At 31.8% G+C, this 24,595-nt stretch overlaps 1 protein-coding gene across 2 annotated transcripts in view; it reads right to left on the reverse strand.

The window, feature by feature from the left end:
- Positions 1-24,595, reverse strand: part of LOC145331599 (uncharacterized) — a 68,943-nt gene that overhangs the window by 17,687 nt on the left and 26,661 nt on the right. For both annotated transcript variants that reach the window (XM_080176352.1, XM_080176363.1), the window contains 2 exons: positions 23,805-23,886; positions 10,835-10,896 (listed from right to left, as the gene is read on the reverse strand). In XM_080176352.1, coding sequence (XP_080032478.1) covers positions 10,835-10,896; positions 23,805-23,886 — 144 coding nt within the window. The remainder of the gene's footprint in view (positions 1-10,834; positions 10,897-23,804; positions 23,887-24,595) is intronic.

A 24,595-nucleotide genomic window follows, 5' to 3' on the forward strand; every position in this document is an offset into this window, starting at 1 on the left:
CCTCATTAGAGAACATGAAAATCTTGTGTAACATCCAAGTAACAATATATGCATTAAATTATTTCCCATGGAAGAAAGCAGACATTAGACTGTAATTTATAATGGTACCCAAATTTTTATAAAATTGTTGTCTTATTCGTTGACACAAACACTTTGGATATTATTTGAATTTTGATTGGTGGAATCTAAACAAGCCTTTTCTATTTAGCCGTGCTACCTCATAAGGAAAATAGATCTATACAACATTGTTTAAGTATAATAATAATATAAATGTGGGAGTGGTTAAAAATTTATGGCTTCTGTAAAATTATAGAGTCCACTTTTCTCCATTTGGCGTACAAATTGCACATTTTATAGACAAAAGGCGGAAAAATAAATGATATCATCTATAATACAAAGTAGAATTATGTCTCTCCGTCTGTCCCTTAAGATCTGGGCAACCACTGAACCGATCGGGTTCTACTCTTCAGGGAATATACCTACTGGTCATGTGGGGATTTTAGGCTATTTTCTTAGGGCGTGGGACACAAACACCCCCTCCCAATAATATAACCCCCACCCCAAATTTCTTTCCTTTTTTTAAAATATGAAATGTGGTGGTGGAAGCATCAGAGGTACCTAATTTTTTTTTTAATTACCTCTTGGGGCAAAGCCCCTAGAGGCTGGGGCGAAGCCGCTAGTTAGAAAAAAAATCAAGAAAGATTGTAGCAAATTGTAGAAAAGTTTTTTCAAAATTCAAAATCTTCTTTCTTTTATTTCTATTAACTTTTTAAATTTTTCTTTTCTGATTAAAGCTAGCCTTGCATGCCTTTGTGCTTGTTTTTCTGTGTGTAATATAAAGATTTAAGAGTAGCTTTGCTACACATGATGTTGTTCATCTGGGTTTTATTACATTCCAAGGAAAGAAGTCTTTTCTTAATTTCTTGTGCTTTGTAAAAAAATTGTCTTAGTTAAGTATAAAAACCAAATATGAATATTAATACAAAACAGAAAAAAATGAGACATTAGTGACTTGCTTAAAATTATGTTGATTTATATTGATTTTGTTTTCTTTTAAAGTGGGTGGGTTAAAACAAACAATTAAATATTTACATATATGACATCACGTCTGTCAGTTAGCTTAAAATAACAATGACATATTTGATTCATAGATAGCGAAGCTTAATAGTTAACAAATCAATAATAGGCAGGCTAACTTTCAGGAATGGATATAGGATATACGTGGATATAATGACGGGAAAATTTTTCACCAATTTAGCTTGCTAATATGAGCCCAATTTATTGGTTAGTTTGTTCATCTGGTAAGTTGGGAGGGGATTTGGAAAAGGGGTTGTATAGGGAGGGGGTATCGTTATTTTAGCAGCAGTTTGTATTACTTTATTACAGTACATGAAAATCTGGTGCAACATCCCAAATCATAGTATATTTTGACCATTTATTGTAACACAAGTTTTTTTTTTAAAAAGAAAATTCTCAAAATGATTAATTAGGAATCTAGTAATAGTGTCTCACTTTTTATCTTTGTGACGTAACAAAAATCCATCTCTGTTTTAGGGGTTTCCTTTCCCACCTCCCCTCATCCTTCGATTTTTGTTATGTCACAAAGATAAAAAGTTAGACACTATTACTAGGTTCATTAATTATGTTTATGAAATAAACATTTATATGGACATATTTTCTTTGTGATAAAGTTATTAGTAGCTGCACTCCAAACATTTTTGGTTCTGTTTATATAGAAGCTTTGCTCCTTGAATAGTTAAATAGGATTAAATTTGCCTAGTTTAATAACTTTTTAAAAATATTTGATGCTTAAAAATGAATTGACCAAAAAGGTTCCAATTGAAGCTTTTAAACACGTTTGCAGTAAATTTTATTAATTTGAAAAAATACTGTAGTGTACTATGTTTTTACTAATGTTTGCAAAAATTAAATATATACACTGCATTTTTAAGTTAAATTACACCAATCAATTTTAAAATTGAACATCATTTGTATTGTATTTGAAAGATGGAAACAAATGAAACAAGGATGACAACATCCATAAGCATCGAAGCTAGCTAAAAGATAATGGATGAACATTAAACTAAAATAAATAACAAAACATTTTAAAATCTCTAACGAGAAAACCTAGGAATCGATCTAGCACCCCAACCAAAAAGCAGAAGTATGCAGAATTTAAACAGCTTTTTCAATCCCTGAAAATTTCAGCCATCTAAATAGGAGTCGAGAAAATAATGAAAACTTAATAATCTAGGAATCGAACACCAATTAATTGACAAAACTTGGTAAAGTTATGAAGAAAGTGAATTTATTTAATTTCTTAAATTTCAGGCGTCTATCTTGAAAAGATCGCCGAAATAATCACGTTTTTTTACAAAACGTTTAAGACGGACATTTCAAATTATAGAGTAGCTTCGCTACTAAAGAATAGTCTCTAATTAAATGCACTTCCTTGTCTTTAAAATAATATGAAGAAAAAACATTTGTTTGACATAAATCTTATCATTAAAAACAAGGATGACAGCATCCATAAGTAGCGAAGCTCAGAAATTAAGAATGTATATTATGAATATATTTACAATATACCAGTGTCATCCTATATATTTGAGGGAAATAACGAAAACTTCAAAATCACGCAACCTTTAAATCACAAAAATTAAAAATCTAGGAATCGATCTAGCACCACAATTTATAAACAATTCTTAATGAAACTTGATGGAAATATGTAGACTATCAGCATATTCAATCCATGATAATTTCAGCCGGAAATCCTGAATAGGAATTGAGAAAACAATAGAAAACCTAAAAATCTAGGAATCGATCTAGCACCCCTATTAATAAAAAAAATTGTAATAAAACTTAAGGAAAATATGTAAAATGTATATCTAAGCAATCCCTGAAAATTTCAGCCCATTATCTTAAAAAGGAGTTGAGAAAATCAGAAAAACATGAAAATGTAGGAATCGATCTAGCACCCCAAATGACAGACGGATGGACAAAACAATGTATAGATTAGATTGGCATATGTTATAAGAATCTTCACTAAAAATTTCAGCTGTCTATCTTTTATAGGAGCCGAGAAAATCACGTTTCCCCACTTTGTCTCAGACGGACGGACAGACGGACGGACATTTCGAATTATAGAGTAGCTTCGCTACTAATAATATTGCCTACATTTTTAATGCCTTTTTCCCCTTTTCAATACATTTAATCACAACTCTAAACCAATTCAAGATAAGTTTGTTGACTTTTGGATGTCCACGTTTTTCTTAGGTTATTAATTGACAAAAACCCGTTGACTTTTGGTGTGTCTCCAGCATATTTTCAACTCTTTATGCAATATATTAAACAAAAATACATTTAGGGAACATTAACTTTTCTCTGTTACCAAAGAATCAATAATCTTTCGTAAAGCAGCTACTTTAAAAAAGCATTTGTATCTGTTAGTTAAATCCACTAGTCCCCAAAGTTTTATAATAACGTTTTCTTATTAAATGGCTTAATAACTTTGAGGACTTCAGTGAATTTTGATTGGTTGGTTTATTAAGTTGAGTGTCCAAACCTTTCAACCACTAATTTTAATCTATAGAAGCGGTTATTTTGTGTGTCATCATTGGGGATGTACATAAATTTATCAGCTATTGTCTTATAACTTTAGATCAATTGGGTATTCAGCTAATAGATATTTAATGTCTTATTAGAGGCAAAGTTACTCTATAAGTTTTATTTGTTGGTCTTTCTTTGCTCGTTAATTTATCTAAAAGATTTGAACGCATACAGAGAAAGAGAAAGGTCTGCTGAAAAAATAATTGGTTGACAAAAGAAAATGCATGAGTTAAATCTTGAAAATTTGTATCAATTTCTTCCAATGAAGTTTTGGTAGTTTTTTTGATCATTGATAACCCCTTCTTCTTATTATTGAAATAAATTTTATTATAAAAAGGGGGTAGTCATTTGTTTGTTTGTTTATTACTGATTAGGTTACCGCAGGTTTAAGGACCCACACAGGGGTTAAGAAAAAAATCTTGAACGCTCTTTATTATCAATTTATTTAAACAAGGTTGACAACATACATAAAAGCGAAGCACTGAAACGATAGGACAAACGGACATTAATACTTGTATAGTGTCAAAACTGAATAATCAGAATTTTAAAGTTATAAAAGTCGAATAAAAATTGTAAGTAAATTTGTTGAAAAACTACCTGATAATGTTTATGGACATACGTACATTTTTAGGATAGAGTTGCTTCGCTTATAACATTATACTTTATTGTCCCAGAAATCAATATACCAAATATCAGATCAATCTGATGATTAGATCACATAAAAATATGTTGTTAAAAAAGTAAAAAAAAATCAACATGTTTAAAATGGACGTACGGACATTCTGGTAATGCCTATAGAGTTGCTACGCTTTTTAAATCGTACCTAACTACTATAGGAATCATCATGCAAAAATTGAAATCAATAGGACAATTCTAACATGCCTAAATTAACGAAAAGAGCTATCTCTCTGTGACGGACGGAGGTACGGACGGACTGACCCTAATTATAGAAAAGCTTCGCTTTTAAAAATAAGATGGGGTGGGTGGGAGTTTTCGGTGTCCATCTGGGTTTTTAAAAGGCCTTTATACATTTACATCCCTGTTTTCTGTTTTCGTGTTGTGAGAATAACCATCGTAATTTTTCAAGACAATACAAATACATAAATAGACAACAGTTGAATAGATCCAAACTATTTTCTTATCTTTAAAATTTATATATGATCCTTTCATTTAAATTTAATTTCAGCCAATGAAAATTTAGAATTATATAATTTAATAGTTAGTAAAGTAAAAGGATGTCTTTGTTCATGTGTCTTCCTCAGTGTAGCGAAGGATCTTGCTAACCGCTGATATGGTTCCCCTTAGTAAAGCTTATCATAAGTCAAGGAAAGGTAAAGACCTGATAAAATTCCCAGTTGTGTGTGTGTGATTAAAATCCTGAGCACACACCTACTAAGCTTATCAACTTCCCAACTGTACAATATCACAAGAATGTTAAAATATGGCCTGTCTAAATTTGGCAATGACATACATGCAGACAACCTAAACACAGTGTTTACAACCAAAACAAAATAACTTTTCAACTTGAAGCTAAACGCGTAGGCTGTTGAGTAAAGACAAAGCTATCTTCTAGCTGGAAACAACGAATTTAATTGCAACGAGGACAATTGTGTTCCAAAGTATGAATAAGAAGCTAACAGCATCCTAAAATATGGTTATTTGTCTGAAGCTTAAAATCTTCATAACTACTGAACTGAACGAGTTTTCCTTTTTAGGGAAGCTTCCCTGGATAGTTGTAGGCATTATTTTTAGATTTAAGCATTGGGATGGTTTTAGGCCATTTTTTCAGACCCTTTTTTACCTCTTGAATACAGAGTCCCTAGATAAGAGACATAGTTACATACGTGTAATATTTAAAATAGGGACAATATAGTGTTAAACAGTGAAAATATTTAACTTATGAAAATGTAGATTATGAAGAAAGACTCCTAATTTTGTTGTGTATTAGTGGTATACAAATTTGGTTTTGAAATGTTTGTAAAAAAAGATTTTACAGAATTTTTTTAGAAAATTAATTTAAGCTTACCCTATATGTCTTCATCACCTTAAAAGTTCTGAGAATCACAATTAAATAAAAGATACTTTAGAACAGATAGAGAAAACACTCCTAGGAACTTTTTACCTACTAATTACAGTTGGCCTGATTGATATAAAAATCTCTCTAACAGATTTTATCCTCATGCCTTTTAATTTCCCACCTTTTAAAGTAATCCTTGTTATGAATGATAATTATGTATGCAAGTGAACTGTACAACAATATACAATGTTCATCTTCTCTCTAGAGAGGATACAAGTGTCATTCCTCACAATATGTAGTATATACAGTTAGATACTAAAATGAATTTATGTGCATTAGGTAAGTATGTACTTTTGTCTTTTAAAACTTGTATTATAAATCATCACAATAAATAGGTAGCCAAAGAGGGCATTAAAATAATGAGATGTCGATAAAATGTCAGCCTTGGCAACTTTTTATCAAAACCATAGGTATATTTAAAATAAACAAAAGTCAAAATGTGATTTTCAAGATTTATATTATGTCAACAAATACACTATCTAATTTAAGCCATGAAATCGATATAAACCAATGATATTTCATATGCTGCCAGTATTGAGAAGGTTGATTAAAATAAATAAGTATAGCCTGTTTAATTAGTAGGAAGAATTTGTCCATTAAGATCCGATTGTGATGTTTATTTTAGGAAAGCTTTACATAGGTCCTGGAATATTTTAGACTATTTGGTTATGAATTTAAGACTAGTTGCTAATAAGTAGTTAATTAAATATCTCTAATTTGTTAAAGATGTAAAAAATAAATGTACTAATTTAAAATAAAATCTATGAATATTAGATTAGCTTTTTTTTCTCATAAATCTAACTGCGGTACCTTACCCCATCATTACAATATGCATTGCACTATCCCCCTCTACCAACAAACACTAACACAAATAAAAAACATGTCTCAAAAGTATATGCAATGCATTCAAAAACACTCCAATGTACTTTGACTGGTTTAAAAGTGTTTTTTAAAAGACATTTTAGATATCATCAATCATTGAAAAAAAGCTGTTTATACTCTCCTACGCTTTAAAAATAATTCATAGAAAAATCAGAAGCTTGCTTATTTTTCTAAGATTGAAAAGTGGTTTATAAAAGGTCTAACTTAACCCAATGAGAAAATGACCAATCAAGTAATGACTACTACTTAAAGTTTAACCCACAATTTATTTCATTTCTGCAAAATAAAGTAAGATAAGAAAAATCCATGAAAAAGAAGTTAAAAATCCCCCCCCCCCCTCCCAACTGGCCCCTTTACCTTTTGATCTAAAATTCTTAAAAATAAGGTAAATGTAATTTATATTTTCCATTAGAAAATCAACAAATTATATTGATTTTTTGGAAAATTTATGAATTTGTTTACCTCTAAAATGTTTCAAGAGTGGCGATACCTTTTCAGAGATCTCGTAAGACAAAGTTAAATTTAAATAGAACTGCCCTTAAACATGTATTAGGAAGACTGTTGAAATTAACATAAAGAACTAGTTAATTTATTTCTCCTAATTTTTATTTTATATTTTTTACTTTGCAAGGTGATTAATGGTTATAAAAGAATACTATGGGGATGAAAAATATGATCCTAGATAATTTTTCAATTTTAACTTCCCAATACCCATTCATTTAAAACAATATTCAAATTTATAGCACTCTAATATGTTTCTAAACGTATGTACTAACACTTAGTTTTACGGGATATTTGAAAATTAAAAATAATCTATTAAAACCTTACAAAAAATTCTGTATACATAAAGAGATAATCACGTTAATTCTAAAACTCTCTCTTTCCCTCTAGGAATATTTAATAATTTTTTAGGGCCTCAGAAAATTGCTAATGTAGCTATGATAAATGAATTAAGGGCTTAGCAGCTGTGTACAGCTGCAACCAGTAATATCAATACAATCTACATCTGCGGAGAGCTACCATATTGCTTATTAGCCAAAAAATAATAAGTATATCGAAGCTGCAAGATTTTTTGCCGTAGAGCCGCTATCATTGCGACTGCTAAAGGCTAGATGTTAAAACTGTCTAGCTGTTACCATTACGGAGGGCTGTTTATTAATCTAGTTCCCAATGTTTTCTTGAATTTTGATTGGTTGGTTCTTTAAGTTGAGTGTCCAAACGTTTTAACCACTAACTGGAATTTTTAGAATGGGTAATTTTGTGTATTAACATTGGGGATGATTATCAATTTACCGGTCATTGTCTTATCCCTTATATCAATGGTTACCAATGGATCCTACCACCCTAAGCTTCAGCCAATAGCTATAACTATGGGCGGCTCCAAAGCCCTTGTACTAATGACGGAATAAATTTCACTCAGAAAATTTAAGATTTAATGATCATATTACATGAAATTTTGTCGAAGAAACCGGAGCATAAATTTAAAAAAGAACAATCAGGTTCTTTAAGAGTAGATTAAATTTAATTGTAATTAAATTCAATTAAACATGTCTTTAATAAAGTAAAGATTTGTTTTTTTTTCTGTTCAAAAACATTTAATTATCTTTGGTATTAGATACAAAATGATTTAAGTTTGTTCAGATTTCATGGACAAAATTATCCTTGTACATAAATGAATTAAAATTTTGATATAAAGCAGAGACAATTAGGCGCCACAACAATGAGCCATAAAATACAGAAATTTGAAAACTGCACATGAAAATATTCTAGATATCCCATTGATTTGTAATACGACATTGTCTTTGCCACTCCCCCCCCCCCCCCCCAAAGAGTCAAAGAATCTAAAAGTTAAGTCAATAAGTACAACATAATAACAATTTAGGAAGCCCCAACCTTATTCTCCCCCTAAAAAAATTTGACACTTATTTTTATTCTAAAACTAAAAAAGAGGAGACGCCTCTAGTAACATTAGGTTTATAAATATGTCCTCCATTAATAGAGAAGCCATGAAACAATTATTTTTTTGTAGTAAATGGTTAAAAACAAATAATTCATGTAATTAGATTGTCACTTTTGTTTGTCCTATTTCCAAACATTGGAAAATGAAAAAATTTTCGGCGGCGGCGAAGCAAATTTACGCAACGGTTTTCTTGATTTAAATAAAATGTACAAATGTCGATGTCATTATAAAAAATGAGTCTTTATTCATGAAAAAGAAAAGTTGCAACTCATTTTCTCACCCGGAGGAGCAGTCAGGAATCTAGGGGAAATGGCACTAGATGAATAATTTGCTGCCAGGTAATTTTTACATTTATTTAAATAGTAAACATTCTGGAAAATTCTTGATCTGTTAATATTCGACATACCAAACTTATTACTTTATCCTAATAGAAAAATATAAGTTCAGCATTTATAAAAATAAATGAAAATTTTTGTACACAATTATTTTCTTCAGATTGCCTATCCATTAGAACCATGTTGAAAGTCCTTGTGTGCATGGAACTAGTAAGCACGGCGGAACAATCAACCGTACTGACAGACAGACAGACAGAGACTAAACAGGCACAATTGTGTCTCGAGGTAGCGAAGCAATAACATGTTTAAATAATAATCCTTATATTAATGTAACAGGGTGTCTGTGTGTCTATATGTGTGTGTACCGAACGATCTCGCTAACCGTCGAATTGACATTTTTCTCCTTTGCAATGTAGCTTCTCATAGGTACCAATACCCTCCCAAGAGAAATCTTTTTCTTAAAACGAAATTGAACGGGAGAGGGGGGCGACTCCTCACCCCCTCAATTGCTCCTAGAGGCCTCTAGGGGGCGTATCCGCTAGTCTGAAATATAATATGCTTTAATTCAAGAGAGTAACTGGATAATAACTGTATTCGTAGGGAAAGAATGTGTCGAAACTGTAGACCTTTAAATTGGAAGCTGCATAGACTATATTGTGACGAACGTTTTAGCGTCCTTATGAAAAAACCTTAGTTATAGATTAGCTGTGCTACTAAAAAAGGCAGTACTCAAAAATATAAAACTTTTTCAAGCGTCCTTCAATTTAATCTTTTAAATCTTTCAATTGAGGACAAAATGTAAGTTTTGCAATAACCAACAAACAAAAGTTTTTAGAAAAATAGAAATGAACAAAGACAAATAAACAATTATATTATTATTGGAATAAATTTTGACTTTTAGTGTCAAAACATCGCATAATTTAACATTTTTAGCAAATTATACCTAATGAAATTATAAAAATTAACCGATAAAAAATGAGTTATGAAAGAAAGTTTGTGCTACCATGTCATTGTCCATGTAACCAATAAAACATAACCTGACCTGACAACACTGCCCTCTTACAGGGGTTTCAGTGCTCGATAAGGGAATTTGAGGGAAATTGTCCGAAAAACGTATATATCAGATTTTTAATATCTCAGCTTATGTTTAAATTTTCAATTTCATACATGCCACAAAAATAAATCTTTGAAAAATTGGATCAGGTCGGAATAAAAAGTAGGACCTTTTTAAAAAAAAACTTTAAAGGCTGCTAGAAGCCAAACGGCCTTTAAGCCATAATGCACATCACAAAATTCTTTTCATTACTCAATCTTTGCTGTACAGTCTAATCAGCTAAGGAAATAACGATATGTAATCGTGGACTTTGCGTTTAACCACTGGCAGCCGCGACCAAATATTCATCGTATTTCTGGCATACTCCAAAAATTGGACATGGCTGTTGTAAATATTTTAGAATTTCTTCATTCCTTAAATTGCAAAATTTGTATACTTCAAATATTTTGATATAATTGTAATATTCTATTTCAATAAATCTTTAGAATTTTAACGCTCAATTAGGATTCTACGAATTTTTAAAAATGCTTTTCTTTAATAGGGAAAATAAAATTTTTATAAAGATAAGATTTATAAGAACTTGACGAAATCTAACAATTTTCAGCAGTCAATAATTCGGCATTTTAATTTTGTGTGAAAGACGTGTTTTAAAATTTTTGTCTCTCTCAGGGGTCAATTGCCGAAAATTGAATATTTTGTTGGCGTAGAGTTGGCATAAAACTTGTTTTTTGATGTAGCTGAAGGGGAGAAATAAGGAAAGAAGGATGAGTGGAAAAGTTAACTTAGAATTGTTTGTCTGAATCACATTCCCAAGTCCCTGATATCTCTTTGGTCCTTCTAAAAATCAATTATATATGAGTTACGAGACTTATATAATCCACCCCCCCCCCCCCCCTACATATCATAGAAATATTTCTAACCTGTTGTAAGAATGGTTGCACTCGTATACATCATCATACTCTGTCTCTTCTTCCATCACAATCTAAACAACAGTGCATTACAGACAGCCATACAGAATTATATATGGATACAGATATACAGAGTGAGGGAAGCAAAGGTGTATAAAAATGATTGCACTTGCATGTATCTTCATACTTTGTTTCTTCTTCCATCACAATCTAAACAACAGTGCATTACAGACAGCCATACAGAATTATATATGGATACAGATATACAGAGTGAGGGAAGCAAAGGTGTATAAAAATGATTGCACTTGCATGTATCTTCATACTTTGTTTCTTCTTAACATACAATCTAAACAACAATGCATTACAGACAGACATACAGATAAATATATGGATACAGATATACAGAGTGAGGAAAGTAAAGATGTATAAAAATGATTGCACTTGCATGTATCTTCATACTCTGTTTCTTCTTCCATCACAATCTGAACAACGGTGCATTACAGACAGACAAACAGAAAGATATATGGATACAGATATATAGAATGAGGGAAGCAAAGATGAATAAGAATTATTGCACTTGCATGCATCTTCATACTCTGTTTCTTCTTCCATCACAATCTAAACAGAAAAGCATTACAGACAGACACACAGATAAATAGATAGATACAGATATACAGAGTGAGGGAAGCAAAGGTGTATAAGAATTATTGCTCTTGCATGCATCGCAATACTCTATTTCTCCACACAATCTAAACAACGACTGCATTACAGATATACAGGCACACAGATATTGACAAACAGAGTAAGGGAATCCAAACTTTATAAACCCTTGCAGCATTATTTGATTCTGTACATTTAACATCATAAAGTAAACAGGATTTAGAGAAATAATTTTAAATATGATTGCAAGTCATTTTTATTTTGATGCAAGCTTTAATAGATTTAAAGGAAAAAATCATACTTTTTGTTTAAAAAAATACAATAGTTTTATGTGCAAATCAATTAAACTTTAAATATGGAATGATAATGCCATGCAATATGGTTAGTTATAACTATTTGTGTCCTCTATTTTCTTAACTTTATTGCAACTTTTTGCATATTTTCACGATTTGTCCTTGCAAAAGTCTCTTTGCTTATCAAGTTCAGGTTTTTATTTAGTAAAATATTCAAGTACACTCTCATACTGTACACTTTCTATTAAGCGCATCCACTTACATCTTTTTTTCAGGGAGTGAGGGGACATTGGGCTTTTTATACACTAGTCCCAAAAGTTTTATAATAACGTTTTCCCAGTCGTTGGTTTATGAACTTTGGGACTTTTAATGAAATTTAATGATTTGGTTGGTAAATTAGATTTAGTGTCCAAACGTGTTAACTACTAATTATAATCTATAGTTTTGTTTATCATTAATGGTGATGTACATTAATTTATCGACTGTTTTCTTATCCCTTCAGATCCCTGGATCTTTTTAGTGGTTTCGGAGGTGTTTGTTTGTCTGTCTGTACAAATTTGGCGTATCTTATGCGATTTTTGTTGGATAATACAATCATTTAGAGTAATACAAAATAATTTAGAGTTGTTTTATGAATTAACTTTTTTCTTTGTACTTGTATAGTGGGGTGCTTTCAGGGTGATTGATTTTTCTCGTACACTAGTCGCCGGAAGGAAAAAGCAGTTTTTTGAAAGGGGCTATCTGAGATTATTACAGATTCTGATATATACATATATAGACTAATGAAAAATGCAAAAAACGAAATCAAAAGCGTTCCTTCTTGGGAGAAAATCCGGGAAAAAGATTTTAGCTATTTTTAACCTAAAATTCACATTGGCAATCCTGCGAAAAATATACAGACATTTTAAATATGTCATTGCTCAGCACATAGAAAAGGTAGAAAAATGCTATGCATACCATTGGAAAGCTTATAACCTCTATTTTTTATATTGGTATATTACGTTTTTGTACTATTATTAGTTTTTGAGCTATCCTCTGAAATATGCACAAGTTTTGAAAATGCAGTTTTTTCCTTGAATTTTAAGTTTAATACTTGTTACACAAACCTTTTAAAAATTATATTGCTTAGCACCTAGAGTTATATAATTATTCTATATAGATATCTTTGTATATTTTAGGTACATTGGGTACTTAAAATTTTTGCTTAATTAAAAATTGTCTTTGAAATGTGTATAGTTTGTAGTAAGAACCAAGTAAGGAGGGGGAAAATTTATACACTTATAGGCAATGAAATTCAGTATAAAATTTTGCCTAGGATGTTTTTGGGCTTGTTGTTATAGCTATTAAACTGATTCTTTTTGTAAAATCTCTTATAAGATTAAATATACCAGTAAAAAAAAACTGCACCCAAAACTACTAGAACTTTAAGTTCTGGGCTTATTTTTAGAGATATCAAGCTGATTTTATTAAGGTATACTTTTTTGCATAATTGAGCCAAGTAGCCACTTTTTATTTCATTTTGGCACTTTCCTCCTTGGGGCTAGTGGGGTAAAATACTCCCCAAAACACTAAAATTTAAGCCTTGAGCTTATTTATAGAGATTTCAAGCTGATTTTTTAATGTAAACTTTTTCACATAATTGAGCTAAGTAGCAACTAAAGATTTCATTTTAACACTTTCTTTCTAGGTGGTAGTGGGGTGAAAGACCCCCAATAATTAAGTTATAAGATCCAAGGGGGGGGGGGGGGGGGGGAGTTTATATAATTTTTATAAATTTAGTACAAAATTTTGCTCTAGATGTTTGGGCTTGTTGTTATAGTTATCAACCTGATTATTTTTGTAAAATCTCTTATATCCTATTATATAAAGTAGTAAGCTATTTTTGTCTGTTGCAAAGGATCTCTGTAACCGCTGGTCAGATTTGGTCCTTCTATACTGTGTAGCTTCTCATAGGTTCTGGGAAGGTTTCTAACTATTTTGGGGGAGGGTACAATCACCCTCCCAAGGGAAATCACCCTAAAAAATGAACTCTTCCCATTTTTAAAAACTTTTCTTTTAATAAGTACAATTGAAAGTAAAGGGGTCACCTTCACCACAAGGGCCTCTAGAGTCCTCTAGGGCCTAACCGCTAGTGATTAAATATACCAGAAAGTCTTAAGTTTTGGCACTTTCCATCAAGGGGATAATGGGGGTAAAACTGACCCCAAAACTACTAAAACTTTAAGTTCTGTGCTTATTTTTAAAATATTGGGCTAAAAATAAGGACTACAGGGTGCGCCACATAAATCCGGACTTTTTTTAAACGGCCATAGCGCCAAAACTACTTGACCTATCAGGACATTTGACCCCACTATAAAAAGCTTAGGTAATGACCTTTTTGCCCATGAAAATCTTTGGACGATGGAGGACGTGTACGCCGAGCTGGACGCGCATATGTTCAACAAGGCAGATTCGAAGCGCGCATAGTTTACCGTGGATTTTTTTACTTGGACCTACTAAATCTGACCTCAGCCCATCTGTAGGTGAGATAGAATTATGAAACTTGCTGGAGATACTATCAGATACCTAGTGAAAACACTAGAAAAGATTAGAGCTCTCTATTCCAGCTGACTTGGCTGTAGTACTCCGACAAAGTGAATCGTGGTAGATTTTAAGATGTCTAATACGTCAAAAATCTTGAAAATTTATCGGTTCTTTACTTCAGGGGTCCATATGGAACCTTGAAACTCGTTTTAGACTATGTATTGCGCTGACAACCCTATCTTAATCCTCATGCCATTTTTAAAAATGTATAAAACGTTGTTCTAGCTCAACTGTGGCCTAAATGAGAGCCGCCGTGTCAAAGGGTAGCTTGAAAGATAAGTTTATTTGGATCCTGCGGTTACTCACTTCCTTAAGGAGATGTGGCCTCCCAGCAGCCCCAATCTTAATCCAATGGCTTTTTGGGCATGGAGCGCCATTAAAGCATGAACCAATAGACGCGCCCATACCAAAAAGACCTCTCTCATTGCTCCTATTATGGAGAACTTCGCCTGCTTGGACAGGGATTTGGTGACCAGGGTCGGCGGGCGGTTCAGGGGGCGGGTAGAGGCGGTGATTGAGGCTGGCGTCGATTTTATTGAATAATCTAATTGTCATATACCTAGTTTGCTTACCATTTTTCAAAATTCAATAAAATCTTTAAAATTGACGATTTTATGTTTATTTGTTTAAAAATAAGAAAAAGTCCGGATTTATGTGGCACACCCTGTATATCATTTTTTTCAATTATGTGAAATTTGTGTTAATCAAAGTTCAACATGATATTTTTGAAAATAAGCTCAGAACTCATAATTTTGGTATTTGGATGTGTTTCACCCCACTAGACTCAAGAAGGAAAGTGCCATAAGGAAATCTGTAATAGATACTAATTCAATTAGTAAAATATGTTTATATTAAAAAAATTAGTTTGATATCTTCAAAAATAATCTCATAGCTTATAATTTTAGTGTTTTAGAGGCTTTTTTACCCCACAAGCCCCTAGAAGGAAAGTGCCAAAATTCAATTTTTAAAGTTTTACAGGTAGATCTATTCATATAAGAAAATTTTAAAAAAGAATCATTTAATAACTATAACAAACATCCAAACAGCCAGGGCAAAATCTGGTACTTACTTATGATTTTAATGTTTTAGGGAGTGTTTTACCCCACTAGCCCCAAGAAGGAAAGTGCCAAAATGGAAAAAACTTAAATTAAAAAAATCTTCTTGACATCTTTAAAAATAGGCTCATAACTACTCCAAGGAGGAAAGTACCAAATTAAATCTTCAGTGACTACTTAGCTTAATTATGTATAAAAGTTTACATTAAAAAATCAGCTTGATATCTCTAAAACTAAGCTCAGACTATAGATTAGTGTTTTTAAAGCTGTTTTACCTCACTAGCCCCTAAAAGGAAAGTACCAAAATTCAATTTTCAAAGATTTGCTGGCAGATTATATCCTAAAAGAGATTTTACAAAAAGTATCAGGTTAATGACAACAAACTCAAAAACATCCAAGGCAAAATTTTATACTGAATTGCATTGCCTATAAGTGTATAACCCCCCCCCCCCAAACTACAAACTATGCACATTTCAAAGACAATTTTTAATTAAGCTAAAATTGAAAGTACCCAAAGTACCTAAAATATACAAATATCTATAATACAAAGTAGCTTGATGTCTGTCCGTCTGTCTGTCCGTCCCTTAAGATCTTGGTAACCACTGAACCGATTGGATTCTACTCTTCAGGGTATATACCTATTGCTCCTGTGGTGGTTTTAAGCTATTTTCTTGGGGGGGTGGGACACCTCCAACCCCCAAAAAAATGAAAATTCCCCCCCCCCAAAAAAAAAAAAAAATTCCTGGTGCTGCCCATAAATTATTTCTTTTAAATTACCTCATAGGCCAAAGCCCCTAGAGGCTAGGGAAAAAGCCGCTAGTATCTATATAAAATAATTATATAACTCTAGGCGCTAAGCAATAAGATTTAAGGTTTGTGTAACAAGTATCAAACTTAAAATTCAAGAAAAAACTGCATTCTTAAAATTTGTGTATACTTCAGAGGATAGCTCAAAATATAATATAGTACAAAAACGTAATATACCAATATGAAAAATAGATGTTATAAGCTTTCCAATGGTATGCGTAGGATTTTTCTAGCACTTCTAGGTGCTGAGCAATGACATGTTTAAAATGTCTGTATATTTTTTGCAGGATTGCCAATGTGAATTTTAGGTTAAAAATAGCTAAAATCTTTTTCCCGGATTTTCTCCCAAGAAGGAACGCTTTTGATTTCGTTTTTTGCATTTTTCATTAGTCTATATATGTATATATCAGAATCTGTAATAATCTCAGATAGCCCCTTTCAAAAAACTGCTTTTTCCTTCCGGCGACTAGGCGTATCGATGTCACTTTCGCCCTTTTGTTGGGAGCTGAGTGAGAGATAGACCCTAACCCCATTTAATTTTTCTCTTAGTTATGCCAATAGTTTTCCATAGACACCTTCCAAGATTGTTCTACTGTCGCTCCCCTGGTGACTCAGTAAAGTCGAATTTAGTGTTCGGTCACCTTCATAGCATCCCTGCACTGTAAATATTTCATCAAAAAATCTGATTTGTATAGTAGAAGCGCTACTAAAAGAACTTTAAACATAAACACATATTATGCATAGCATAGGTCATTCAGGTTAAATAAATATAATATATACATATATATAAAGCATATATTTCAAAATATACTGTTTACCACACCTTTTATAGTAAGATAAATTGATGGATTACTGTAGTATGGGTAAGATAATACATCTACATTGTTTATTATGAGTTTTTTCGCCTCATTGTTAAAAGAACTGTCATATTTCACCTATACACATTTCCTTTACAATGAGAATCTCTTTAAATCCTATTCTTCTATACCTATATCATAAGTTTACTTTTTTAACTGATGAAACATTGTAAAAAGAATGTACAAAACACAAACTTCCCCTTCCCTTTGCTCACAACTCCTCTTAACTATTTACTATTTATTTTGCAAATATGAAACACTGTTCGGATATGATAATAACACCAAGTTTCTATGAAATTATCCAATACAATGCACTCTATTCATGTATCTAATCAGTTCAAAGACAGACCTAAAGGTCGTTGGCCCAATTTTGAATTAAATGCTACGGTTTGTCTGCACCTTTTAAACTAAAACTGTCTTTTGTACAATCAACCTATAAAACTTTTAAAATTGACAAAAATTAAATTTTGACCCCGTTCCCCCACACACCTTAGCTTTTAATAGAGGTAAAGGACTAAAAAAATAGTTTGGACCCTTTTTCAGTTTTTTTTTATACTTCCATGGCCCCCTAAAATTATTAAATGAAACGTTTACTGGATGTTCGGTGTAACAAAGTAAAAAATGTTTACACCACATTTCAGCATTTAAACTTTTTTTTGAGGGGGGGGGGGGGGTATCTGTTTATAATTATTAAGACATTGGTACTTTTTTCATTTAAAATTAAAACGTATATAAAAGTACAAATCTAGAAAACTTATTTAGTAAAACTGAAGTAGTAATTCTAATTAAAAATTAGAATGGGAGTGGCGAAAATGCAAGGTTAATGATGTCACAACAAGAATAAACATAAAATGTGTAAATTTCCTGCTTCTTAGGAAAGGGTAAAAGTGCTAAACTTTGAAAATTGATTTTAAATCATAAGCAAAAATTTTTTTTCTCGAAAATCAATAAGACAATTAATAGAAATATTTGTCATTTTGCAAAAGCTTCACAATAAAAGTTAAAAGTAAATTATATATGGGATATGTTATCTAGGAAAATGTTATTCCATTATAAATAACTTTAAGCAAATGTTTCACCAGGGCTCGGAAGATAGGCTTTAGCACCCACTTTGTAAAGGTACGACCACTGCCACAATCCACAAGCTTACTTTTCGACATTTTGCAGGTGTTGCTATCTCAAGAAATAACTAAAGGAGTATGCTAGCTGCAATATTTCATTGTCAGTCCTCAGAAAAATCTACAAAGATAATCTTGATTTGTTTGTCTCAGACGTTTATAAATCAATTTGGTTTCTTCTTCTTATTTATTAACAAAATCTTTCATGTTTGATAAACAGATCTATAGTATAGATGTATATACAGACAACTACCTCCCTTCCTTTTTCGAAGACCTCTTTCGTCTGCTTCTAAATTATTTTCTGCTACATGGCTGTGTTAATATAAGCGACACTATTGGTTGATTTTGAATGACCCAATAGAAAGGTTGCACAAGGTGGTTGCGATGGGGAGATACAGTAATTTAACCCTTTCTCCCTATAGTGTTTTACTCTAATGTTTGATACAAAATAATTTTCCTTCAAGTAGAAGATTCCTGATATTCCTGTAGGAAAACGCCTAAACATTTTCTAATTTATTTTGCAGTAAAAACAATAAGGCTTTCAAAAGTCAAACTATAATAAATAAAGAACTTGAACAAATTCTAAGAAGTTTTATAATAACAAATAGATAATCTCAGGGATAAGACATTCGACAATAAATTGATATAAATTTCCAATCATGATAAACAAATTTTCCCTCTCTATTCTCTAAAGTACCTAAAATTTAGAGCCAAAGAATTAGACAATGTTTATATGAAACCAGGGTACCAGTGTAATTTAAAGTCCAGTGTTTCCTCCATCCCTGGATAATCTGCAAGTCATTACAGATTTAGCTGGGTAGTCCATTGGATTTACAAGCAAAGGATTCTTCATCCAAAGATTTAATATTTAATGCCATCTTTCCGCCAGAAAAAAAATAACAGTGGACCAAATCCTATTGAAATTTTCATGCTCGCCAATTAGTTAGGGTTACATTAGCCTTACATAGATATAAAGGAATATGGTAGACTTAAGAAATCATAACGTCAAGGCTAGTCTAATAGATTTTGTAAGGTTATCTCTAATACTTATTGGATTGTACAAATTGTACTTTGATGAATTTTTTTTTGCGCTTTAGCATTTTTTTCAGCAAGCTTTGCTTATTTATATTAAATCCAATCTTTGTTAATTTGATAAATTAACAAACCCTCCATTTTGGTTTTGAATAAAAAACTGAAACAAAAACCCTCTGATTGTATTTATTGTAAATGCATATTGTTCTCGCCCACAAAACTGTCTTTAGTTGTGGTTACAATATCCCAATAATATTGTTTAGAACCCATAATTTGATCCTCCCTATTATAGATATATAAAAAAATAGAACAATTGTCTTATTGACATTCACCAAATATTTAAGAGCCAACAAGGGCAGAATTTCACTTAAAAGAAATTTATTTGTTTCTAATGGCTCAGCAAGCTTATCTTATTATTTACTTGTTCATAACTTATTTAACAAGGAATAATTGTGAATCTGGATAGTGGACGGCCTGGAGGGATTAAAAACGGGCCAAATGACAAACGAAAATTTAAAAAATCTACCAAATTAGGCATATTGTATACATTTACAATCCCGATTCATAAAGCCTATGGTAAAATCCTTCTTACTAACTAGTGGACCTAATTATCACCCTCCCCCTCCTTTTTTTTCAATTCTTTATCAATATGTTTCCCACCCTACTTACCTAAAGGGTGTTTTAAAAAAACCAATCGCTCACAACTTGAACCACTATAAGTACTTCAAATCTTGGAAATAGACCCCATAATGTTTAGAGTTTTTGATGGGGCATGTAAAAACCTTTCTTTAGACAACTTAAACAAGTTTCTACCTCAATCCTAGCCAATTTGGGATAAAAAATACAGACCCATCCAACATTGAGGCATGGCAGCTCTGTTTAAATCTAGTTCTTGATGTTCGCCAGGTCTTTCTTTTTGATGCCAAATTGGCTAGGATTATGTTAGAAACCTTGTTAAGGTGTCTATAGAAAGGTCTTTACATGCCCCATCAAAAACTCCAAACATTATGGGGTCTATCTACAAGATTTCAAGGACTAAAGACGGTTTGTTCTTTTTTTTAAAAGAAAAATTTGTCTTAATTTATAATAAAATATGCACTTTCGGCGTAGGGCAAATTTCTCAGCAAGGGCTAGGTTTCAAGCTCAGGTGCTCTGGAAGGGTGAGTAGATTTAAAATTCAATATTGTTTTATTATTGTCATTGATTGGGCATGAATTGTATTATTCTTTTATTATTTTTAGACCAAAACTGTAAGGTTTATATTGAAAAAAATGAAGCGATTGGTTTTTTAAAACACCCTTTAAATAAAACTTGGTAAAAAGATCTTAAGGGATAATACAATGAATGAAAAATTTATGTACTATCCCATTGATTAAAATCAAAATTACCCCTTCTGCAGATTAAAACTATTAGATGAAACAATTGTACACTCAACTTATTGAGCAAACCAATCAAAGTTTAAGAAAAGTACCCATTGTTTTGAAGTAAACGTAATTCTAAAGTGTGTTAAAGGGGGGTTTTAAATTGGCTCTCGACTGGCGATTTAAAAGATATTGCTATGCATATCATACCAACTCTGCGCGTGGGAGGTGTGCTTGCCCAAATTACAACTTAATAGCCCAGCAAACCCTTTTTAGATAGGTTTATCTAGCCGCCGTCACACAAATACGGTGTGAATTAACTTCCGCATAGGTAATAAATAATACAATAATCAGAACAACCGCATGCTATTACAACAGCACAAAATGTCCCTCACCCTTTCACCCTCATCATTAAGCAACCCCTTAATCATCAACTAATGAGTCTTTTGCAATTATGAAACAAGTTTCAGATGAGAAAATATGCGGAAGTAAAGACACACCTATAAATACATGCAATTAGTTCTTGATAACATTACAATTTTGGACACTCGGAGTAAAAGTAGATAACTTACTCTAGCAGCTAAGCTGTTCTTTGATAGTTGAAGCAGTTGATTTATTATTTAGATATTTTAGAGCTATACTAGCGGCTTTGCCCCAAGAGGTAACTAAAAAAATGTAGTACATGTGGTGGATCTTCATAATCTGCATCATCAAAAAAAAAGAAAAATTGAGGATCTTCATCTTCATTATCTCCATCATCAAAAAAAAATGAGGGGGAATTTTTTTTTTTGGGGGGGGGACCTGAGGGTGCCCCACCCCCCAAGATACTTATGCCTGTAAAAAGAGTAAAAAATTAAGTTACTTTTAAAAATAATTGTGTTAATTCTTAAAAGCTACCATTAAACAATAATTCTTCTACTCTTAGCTATTATTTAAGTTTAACAATCATAGGGAGTTTCTATTAATTTCCTTTTTTAAAACATACTTTTTAGAAGCCTAAATATAAAGTTTTGTGTTTTGTAAAACTCAAACTTGTTATTTATGATAATAACCCCTTTTTAGGAACATTTATGTTGTAAAATTTGTAGGTTTTTCCAGAGTTTCTCTAGACACTCCCTCGCATGGACAAACAAAACGTGGGTTCTTGATCCTGTTTCAACTAATCCTGATATAAAATAGGCAGGATGTTCGTCTGTATGTATATAAGAATGTGTTTGGTCCTGTAAGCCTTCGAAAACATCTAATACGATCGATTTAAAATTTACAAGAAAGTTTATAATAATATCGGACATTATAATATTGACTTTTGGTCCCTACACCACCCCTAAAAGTTTATCCTATTATTTAGAACCATGTTTATAGTTAACTAAAGTTTTGAAGTTGAAAGAAATGTTTCATGATCGAATTTTTGGTTTTGTAATAGAGTCCCGCAGGGTTAGTGCTCTTTGCAATGCAATGGCTAAATATAAACCAATAAAATCTTAATATGAAATGAGGTGGGGGGTTTGTGAGTCCAATAGAATTATGAGTAATCACTCTACTGTGATTCCTAGGCTGTTTCAAGGGAAAATACAAGTTCCAAGGGCTAGGGGTGCAGCCACTAATAATATGTTTACAAAAAATGTACGCAATTCTTTACAAAACAAATAAAAGGCAACTGGCAACACATTTAATCGAAGGTTGCAAATTCCTCAAAGTCTGGCGAAAGAATGTACCATTTAAGATATTTGAAATGGCAAACCTTATGGCTTATTATTATGGGTTTTGTGCATGTATTCTGTCTGAAAGCCTCAGAGATCTTGTGTTAAAGTAGTTTTTATTTTTAGTTTTTAAGTCGCAAAAGTAATATATAATTAGTTCACGTACATCGTACATTATCTATTTTATTTTCTATTTTTAATTAATTAGATATTTGTCAATGGTTGCTTGGCTACTTAAGCAGACACTCATCCTAGTTAAAGCAGTTTATAGTGCCTAATAGAAATGACGTCATGCAATACAAATGGTTAATGATAGGCCAGTAGACAATTTAACATTTGTCAATTACAATGAATACTGGCCTATCATTGGTCATTTGTATTGTATGACGTCAGTTTTTATTAGGCACGACTTTAGAGGAAATGCGCCTACTAAACAAATAGACTTTTGTATAATCATTTGCAAAAAAAAAAGTTATTTGCAATTTCTTTTCTGCGAATTTATTGTTTAAACTGCTAATAGGTTTTTAAATGGACTTCAAATTGTTGAATATTTAAATACATACATTTTCTTGCTAAATATCAATATATCTAGTTTTAAGATGTGTGGTATTTCTATAAATGTTCAGCTCCCTCACTGACTCAATCAATAAAGCATTCCACCCCTGAAACTTTTGTGAATATTTTTTTTCTCAACATTATAGACATTTAGTTTTTAGATGTGTTGCGCCTCTATGAATATTCTGCTCCCTCACCGACCAACTTAATAATTTGGATTATGGAAAGAAAACGAAGCAGCGAGTTTCGTCGTATTTTGACAGTAGCTTTTATAAGGTCATTTTAGGTTAGGTAAATGTTAGGGATGACTCGACTTGGTTAGGAAAGTGGCCCCACAGGGTCAGAGCCCCCTGCAAGGGCTAGATATAGGAGAAAAGCTACTGTGAAAATATGACGAAACCCACTACTCCATTTTCATAAATGATCCAATAATTCTATACCCTAATTTTTGTAGATGATTTTGGTATACAAAATTGATAATTTCATGCAAAATTTAATATTTTATCCCTCTTTTACTACATTTTTTTGGTTGTCCTTTTAGCTCTATTTTAAATTGGGCTCTTAAAAACAAATATTTCAATACATATGTATACATGAGAAGCTATTTCTATAAATGTGTTAAGTAATGAATTTTCAGTAAGTTACTATTTTTGTAAATAATACGTTTCTACCTATACATCAATCATACTATGAAATCCCATTTGCCATATAACTAAATTCTTTGGTGATATACTTAATTAGAAACGTTCATATCAAAAGCAGGAAATATTATAAAACATTCAAAAGGAGAAAACTATTATTATGATTCTGAAGGATTAACAAGGAAAAATAATTTATATTAACAAGGAAAGTTTTAAAGTAAGAAAAAAAAACGAGATTGCAGGATTTCTGAGTAGCACAGCATTTTTAGTTCGTTGCTGACTAACAAACAGACCAACTAAATTTTGAAAAGTGAGCTTACCTTGTCAATACATATTTGTCCAGAGGCGCTAGCAGCTGCTACGCTGTTGAAGTTTATATAGTCAGAGCTGTCGTCTAGCTGCCTAAAATAATTATAGCTGTTAGCTGTTAATTTTTTGGGAAGGGAGGTAATTTTTATAAAGGCGATTTCTATTTAGAGAGCGGTGGTATCCTGCCCCAAAATAGATATAAACCTTCCAAGGTCCTATAAAATGCCACATTATAAAATAGAACCATAACGGTTCAGCGGCTAGCGGGATTCATCAGTACAGACGGACACAGGGACAAACATAAATATACACACAAATAGACTTCCTTTTACTTTTATATAGATAGACACGTTTACTCACAATCATATTGACATTGTCTAAAATATTTAGTTGCCTTGCTGCAGAAAACTTTTATTATTATTTGTTCCTTATTCAAATATTGTTGCAGATTATTTAGTTAGGTCCACCAACACATTTCTGTCTAATATTAGAGTTAGAAGTTAATTTTTCACATTTTTTCGTTATTTACTTGTAGAAAAAAATTTCATAGATTCTTAGTTTAAAAAGGTTTCCTATAATCTTTATTTATAATAGGTATATTTATAAGCATAAGAACTAACAATATAATTTCGTAAAACTAGGATCTGTAAAGGGACAACAGAAGATATTCTTATCAACATATAAAAGTAACAGGATGTATATTTGTGTGTATGTGCCAGAAATGATATTGCTAAACTCTGAACCGATATCCAATTTCTTTAAAGTAAAACTTATCATTGTTCCAAGGAATGTTTATTACTAT

Source organism: Acartia tonsa, chromosome 1 (assembly GCF_053477335.1).
Source record: "Acartia tonsa isolate MP-2025a chromosome 1, ASM5347733v1, whole genome shotgun sequence".
NCBI lineage: Eukaryota > Metazoa > Arthropoda > Copepoda > Calanoida > Acartiidae > Acartia > Acartia tonsa.